This window comes from Brassica oleracea, chromosome C8, assembly GCF_000695525.1.
Source record: "Brassica oleracea var. oleracea cultivar TO1000 chromosome C8, BOL, whole genome shotgun sequence".
Lineage (NCBI taxonomy): Eukaryota > Viridiplantae > Streptophyta > Magnoliopsida > Brassicales > Brassicaceae > Brassica > Brassica oleracea.
In genome coordinates, this window is record NC_027755.1 from 41,184,714 (window position 1) to 41,192,242 (window position 7,529).

Sequence of the window (7,529 nt, forward strand, 5' to 3'; positions counted from 1 at the left end):
GAACCGAAATAGACAATATGGTTTGGTTTTGGTATATACCATATAAACCGAATTGATATAATTTTATAAAAACCGTAGGATTTCGATATGGTTTGGTATATAACCGAATAAACCAAACAAAACCGATTAAAAGTAGAAACATGTAATTAAATATGTATCTATTTTATTACAATACATGAAAATCTATTTGTTACATAAGTTAAATTTGTGCTAACAACTATTACCATAATTTTATAGTAATAAAGATCCTTAATTTGTACAACACTTGAACTATAATTAAATAACAATTAATCGCAATTCAGACATCTTATTTTCTAAGTCTTCTTTTGATCTTTTTGCTTTATTTTAGTCTTCACTAAATTAATATGAAAATTATAAATTTGATGGACAATAATTAATGAAAAAATTTCACAATTTTTTTCTTATCTATAAACATACAGAGTTTCGTGTTCAATTGAAAAAACATGATTTTAATGAACACTAAATATGGAAGTGAAAAAACTTTTCTTTCGTGTTTCTGTTTTGTTTCATATTTTTATTTTCAAAATTTCAAGCTTTGATTTTAGTTATATATTTGATTATTTTATTTGATGGTAGAAGCATTTTTACTTTTTTGTTCATTTATTTGAACATGTAATATATTTTTAATAAATGACTGTGTTGACAATATGACTCTAAAATTCATATAATATGATCTCAAACTAAATAATTATGTTTTTTGGTATAAAACCGAATAAACCGAATACCGACGGTATATAAACCGAACCGAACCGAAGTAAATATGGATTTAGAATGGTAGTTATATTTTACTAACCGAAATACCGAAAACCGAAACAAACCGAACCTAAACCGAACCGATATCCGGATTGAACACTCCTAAATTAGATGCACCATCAAGACTCACTTTCATCTGAGTGAGAATTTGAGATGAATTTTTAAAAATTCAACTGGATAATCCAGCTGCATATAACATTATAAAGCACAAAACGAACATCGATTTGCATCTCCTTCCATCTGGACGAGCAAAGGAACAACACCTTGCTTGAGGCTGATTATCTGCGAATGGACACCACTGAAGAAGAGGAATTATTTACGTGCCCCATTACCAAAAAAGACGAGGCATTGAATGATTGAATCAAAATTCCCATCGACGAAGCTAGCAATCAAATTCAAAACTGAGAATGGTAGCGAAAAGGTTAGAAGTGCTTGATCCTTAATTATTTCTACTGCTTCAGTTAGTGTATCGTATATAGATTAGCTTCTTCTATATGTTTTAATTCAGAAGGACAGTTAATGTATAGTATATTAATTAGCTTCTTCTATATGTTAATTCAGAAGGAATTAGAATGCGAAATGACTAAGATCATCTTCATTCCTACTACATTTTTTCTTCTAAAATAGAATACAAGTGAATATGAAGTAATGAATGCTCCAACCCAACTTCATATCTCAATTCATAATGAAATTTACTCCATAAATAAAGTAATCTATTTTTTGTTTGTTCATCACTCTATTATGGAATGGAAAATTGAGTAGGATTGGAACAATTTTACTTTATTTTCACTTTTTCTCTATTTTAGAGAAAAAAATTAATGAAATTTTACATTGGAGATGCTCTAACAAGTCGAAGTTGGTACCATGCATAAGTAAGAAGCCAAGGACAAAATAGCTAAATTTGAAGAATCTCTCGGATATTTAATATCATTATTTAATGTTTCGATTCTCTCTTGAATAAAGAGGTCGGTTAGCCTTAATTTTACTTAATGTGCTTTCTAGCCTCTGCTTTTTTTTAGAGATTTTAACTAGAATGTTGGTTTAATGCTATCAATAATACGTTTAATTATATGGGTTTTGATGGTGAAACAGGAGAATTAAATATAACACTAGATTTCGATCTGTGCAACCACGCGAATTTTTGTTTTCATTTATTTTTATATATTTTTTTATTGAATAAATTATTTTAAACTTTCACATGTATTTGTATTTTCTTATATATATATATATATTTTCAGATTATTATTTCATTATTAAAATCGTAACTACATATATATAAAGATAAGTAAAATATTGTTTTATTGTCATTATTAAACTTTTCGCTTCATAGATTTATATTATCGAATAAATATTATTATTTTATTATTAAACTTCTCGCTTCATAGATTTATATTATCGAGTAAATAATTAAACATTTAGTTTTTGTTTAATTTTTAAAATAAACTATATAGTTTAAAATTTATTTTCATTGGTTTAAGGTAGTAAAGATGAATCATTGTTAGATAATATGATTTAATAATTAAACATTTAGTTTTTGTTTAATTTTTAAAATAAACTATATAGTTTAAAATTTATTTTCATTGGTTTAAGGTAGTAAAGATTAATCATTGTTAGATAAAATGATTTTTGTTATTTAAAAAAAAAACCTTTATAATTTTAAAAGTTAACATCGACAAATATTTAAATATTTAACATATGGAGGTATACTATTACAACATTAAATTATATCTATTTAATTTATACTATCTATAAATCCAGTGGATCATCTATTCTTTAAATCCAATTATTGATAGCCAATAAAAATTTCTGGTATGCCAAAATTTAAATGATAAGATTAGAGATTAAATGTAACATGATTTTTTAAGAATATGTCTATTAGATCCATTTTTTTAAAAAAAAATCACACATGAATCAAGGTTGTGACTTCTGTTTTAATATATAAGATTTAAAGCAAATTTCATTCTGAAACCTATATCTTTGCTAATATGGGTCTTACAACTCACACAAATTAATCTGGTGAACTATAGCATCATTCATAATTAACTCGGAAGCGGTTTTAGCCTTCTTTGAGACTTCATACCAAGCTTAGATTCTCTCGAACAAAATACTGATTTCGATATGATTTGTGCCAAATGTTCAATTAGTTATAGTAATGGATGAATCTTTCTTGGTTTGATTCTTTTCTTTAGCTTTGGTTATTCTATCAAGATAAAGTATATATATATATATATATATCATTGGAACAATTCATCGCTTGATACACAAGAAAGGTAGGACTCTAAATGTTCCTCGCTTTTATATTGCAAAAGAATGACATATAACTTTTAACTTAGTGTATATATAGATGCATACTAATAGATGAGATATACATGTCATCTCTTGATGGACTGGACTAAGAAGGTGTACAGGCTTGTGCCAAACTGGAAGCGTGAATCAGAAGTAAAAAATCTAGGTGAGATAAAATAAAAAAGTACTAATTTTGATTTTGGTAACTCGTCCTAGATAAAACAGGAATGGTTTCACCATTTCTCTGATTATTCTTCTTAATTTACACTAATGTGAGAAGAATTAATATGGAATTTATTAAACAGGTTACAAGGTTCATGGCAATCCTTTCTCCACCAGCACAAGGCGTGTTCTCGCTGTTCTCCTTGAGAAAGGGCTCTCTTACGAGTCCATTACTGTCGATTTAAAATCCGGTGAACACAAGACGGAGTCTTTCCTCTCTCTCAACGTAAGTAATGTTCTCGCCTAGAAAAAAAATCGGAAGATTAGTTAGTACGTACTTAGTAGCTTCAGAGTGTGTTAACCTGATGTATATGCTACTTCAAGTTACTTTTCACTCAAGGCATGCTAGGTCTAGTTTAAGTTATCATCTGTGTTAACTTGAGGTTTACGCTACACTCTATCATGTTTTACGTTTCAACCTAGTTATTATATATTGATCAGGTATATAGAACGATCGTGTGGAATCATTTACATGAACATTAATTTGTTATATGTATAGGATCAGAATAATTGCCAATCACCTCACCTAGTGATTATAGTTACTTGTAATGTGTTTGTTATTGATGCAGCCTTTTGGTCAAATCCCAGTTTTTGTAGATGGAAACATTAAGCTGCATGGTGAGTTAATTTTAATTATTAACTTCTTGATAAATATTTATTTATAAATTAATCGATTTTTTGACTCACTCAAATCTCAATTTTCTTGCTTCTAGAGTCTCGAGCCATAACACAATACATCGCATATGTTCATAGCACAAGAGGCACACAACTTTTGTATCTTCAAAGCCACGAGACAATGGCAATACTAACAGTGTGGATGGAAATCGAAGCTCACCAGTTCGATCCATTTGCATCAAAACTCACTTGGGAGCAAGCCATTAAGCCTATCTACGGTCTAGAGACTGACCAAGTGGTCGTCAAAGAAAACGAGGCTAATCTAGAGAAGGTTCTAGATATCTACGAGAAACGACTCGGAAAATATAGATTCTTGGCTTGTAATACCTTTACTTTGGCTGATCTTCATCATTTGCCAAATATTCAATACCTTTTGGGAACTCCAACAAAGAGATTGTTCGAAGATCGACCTAAAGTGCTTAAGTGGGTGGGCGAGATTACGGGTAGAGAGGCTTGGAAGATGGCTTGTGATCATGAAAAGTATTGGTTTGGTAAGCAAACGAAATAAATGAAAACTGTGTGAGAATGTAATTGTGTGTTGTATAGTTTGGCCTTTGTTTGTAAGATTGTGTTGTTTGTTGTGTGGTGAATCTTATAAGATTCATTGTGTGTATGTATGTTGTGATGTATGTGTGAATAAAGGGAATAATAATAACAGTAATTTAAACTATTTAGAGAGAATAATTAACAATTCATCCATTTGAATTTGATGCATTCTTGTTGTTGCAATATGATTTGTAATTTTTCAATTAAATTGCATTATTTCAAAACTACAAATATTTGTTCATTGCCTCAGATGTTGGATGTCTAAATGTGGAAAGTTTCAGTGTTTGAAGGATATACTGGATGTGTTGGAATTCAATATATTCTTTGAAGTTGTTGTGGGACATGATAATGTGAGAAACCAACACACCTCCTTCAATTCTCTGAAGCTAATTGCTGAAAATGTAAGCACTAAAAGTGAAGCATTGCAGTTAGTTTGTGTTGTTGTTGATTGACTGAAGTTTCATCCGAATTCGAAGAGAAAATCGATTTTAGAGAAGATGATACATGAAATTTCATATGGGTTTGAAGGCAACATGTGCTTTGATCAAGATGACATGTTTGAATTCATATATGAACTTCTCTATGATGGCGTTGGAAACAGTGGATTTGCTTTGGAGGTACTCTATAAAAAAATTGGATAAGAAAAACTTAATTAAGAGCTGATAGATATGTTTCTTCTACTGGTTAAGAGATGCTTGAGCAACCAACATATTTTGCTTTCAACTCTTAAAAGATTGAATATGACTGCTGAAATGAATATTTATGTTGCTTGTTTCTTGGCTTGCTTTGACGTTTTAAAATGGTATATCAGTAATGAGATAATTTTCCATGCCATAGACAATTTTAGTGCATAATTTTTTTTATTCGATCTTTGAGTAGGTATGAGGTATTTTGGCTCAATTACATTAGGGACAAAAGACGTTGTATCAAAAACACACAAATAAGAGATGATCAAACAAAAATGAATCAAATTAAAAAAAAAGTTAAAAAAAATTCATACAGTATATACACATTAGGCCATGATTGTTTCTTATATAATGTGTATATTTTGCCTTCAATTCTTTTTTTGATATGCATGGCCTAATGTGTATGTACTGTATGAATTTTTTTAACTTTTTTTTATATATTTTAAAAACTGTAGGCTAATATAATCTTGCTGTCAGACAAAGCAAAATCATATACACACTGTGTTTTATGATTTTTAAGATACATAAAAGACTGATCTCTGCTTCTCCATCCTCCCCCTTCCCATAGTCACACAAAAACTGAAAAAAAAACAACATACATACATACTATCTTGATATGCAAAATATCTTTATTTGCCATGATATATATTTGGATACCAACCCATTAGTATTCAGTAATTAAATTAAGTTTGTAACTGTCTTCAAGAATATGAACGAAAAACCTTCTTCTTTTGTTAAATTTATGGAGCTACAAATTGTAAAAGATTAAAGTCACAGTTTAGTTGATTTTACACTTGGTTCTTTTCCTCGTTTTGTAATATCAAAATGTTCAAAATCAAGATAAATTGTTAGTTAATTTTCATTCTTTTAGTTAATATTCTTTCTTTTTTAATGATTCCTAGACGAACACAAAGGCAAGTTATCAATGCACTGTCTTCCGTTTAGTTTGACTTCCGATAATATTTATAGATTTGAGAGTGATAAAAAGACCCAACTTAAAGAGTTATGTACAACTTGTGCCCTTATTTTGTCACTTTATCCACAAGCTTCAAAACTCGATACTATTAGGTTTTTGATGTCAATTCCTCGTGCCAACTGCATGTATCTGGCTCGTTATTTTCTGTGACTCGCTTCTATATCAACTAGTATAGTAGACTAATATTTTATCTTAGAACCATTTTCCTTTCTGAACTTCGATAATATTAAAAAAAACTAGTGTGTTTAAAGTTAACTTTAATTAATCTTTATATTACAATATTAATATTTTCAATATACATAACCAAGTCCAAAGTATATTCAAATACATATTAATTAATACTTGTTCTGATCGAAGCATTATGTATATCTGTGTCGACGATAAATCTGTTTATTTACTTATTATAGCTGATTACGTGTCGAAACCATGACATCTGTTTAGTTTGAAACGCCTTGCTCATAACAAGAGGAGATGCGTTATATTCAGCTCCGGATCTAGGTGAACTTTATTAGGACATACATAGTTAGGCGCATAAGCCTCCAAATTGTTAAAAAAAAAAGTTTGTTAAAGTTCTTACTAAATATTTATAGTTTTCAAAATCTCCGTGATTATATTTTCTAATAATATTGAGATATATTTTAAACCTGTCATTACTTAGAAGCATCATGGAGGTTAGTCCTTGGAATAGGAACACCTATGTAACAACTTCTTGAACAGAGATATCAAAGAAACGCCAGAATATGAATGTGGAGAGAATTATGATCTCTAGTTTAGGAAGAGGGTATTCCCAGAATGGCATTCCCCCAGGTCGGGAAGCCAGCTAGGCGCTGTGTGAGTTCAACATTATATGTGGAGTTACATCACAAATCATAGATCTTTGGTAGATCATTAGCATTAGCAGTATCAGTATGCCATAGAATCAGTATGCTGCAGAAACTGTATATTTTTGCTAAATTGTTTAATAGGATGATTGGTAGAGCAGTATGGATATACTATTTAAAATTATTATAAAAATTAGTATATACTATAAAATATATTTATTTTTAATGAATATATTTATTTTTAATGAATATATTTAATATATATATATATATATAAAATTAAAGATATATAATTTATTTAATAATTTAAAAATTATATTTATATCAAAAATATTATTTTGAAATAAATTTTATAATTAAAATATCTATTTTTAAAAATATTTTTTCGCATTTAAAATAAATAAAATTATATTTTAAATGTGAAATACTATTTTTTAAAAAATTATTTTATTGTAAATTAATTTTAGAAATAAAATAATTTATTTTTTTATTATAAAAATTAGCATATAATATATAATATATTTATTTTTAATGAATATATTT

The 7,529-nt window shown here is 28.5% G+C and overlaps 1 protein-coding gene across 1 annotated transcript; it reads left to right on the forward strand.

Annotated features, from left to right (window-relative positions):
• The first annotated feature begins 3,129 nt into the window (after positions 1–3,129).
• LOC106309824 (glutathione S-transferase F4-like) lies at positions 3,130–4,632 on the forward strand. The gene is made up of 4 exons (XM_013746958.1): positions 3,130–3,226; positions 3,366–3,508; positions 3,852–3,900; positions 3,996–4,632. Exons 1-4 carry the CDS (start codon positions 3,133–3,135, stop codon positions 4,463–4,465), a joined length of 756 nt encoding a protein of 251 aa, XP_013602412.1. The 5' UTR covers positions 3,130–3,132; the 3' UTR covers positions 4,466–4,632.
• Positions 4,633–7,529: the final 2,897 nt, after the last annotated feature.

Excerpts from the sequence above, each read along its gene's own strand:
- LOC106309824 (XM_013746958.1), top strand. The coding sequence starts at position 3,133 with ATGAGATATACATGTCATCTCTTGATGGACTGGACTAAGAAGGTGTAC. Across the intron at positions 3,509-3,851 it reads AGTCTTTCCTCTCTCTCAAC|CCTTTTGGTCAAATCCCAGT; the intron begins GTAAGTAATGTT and ends TTATTGATGCAG. Across the intron at positions 3,901-3,995 it reads TGGAAACATTAAGCTGCATG|AGTCTCGAGCCATAACACAA; the intron begins GTGAGTTAATTT and ends TCTTGCTTCTAG.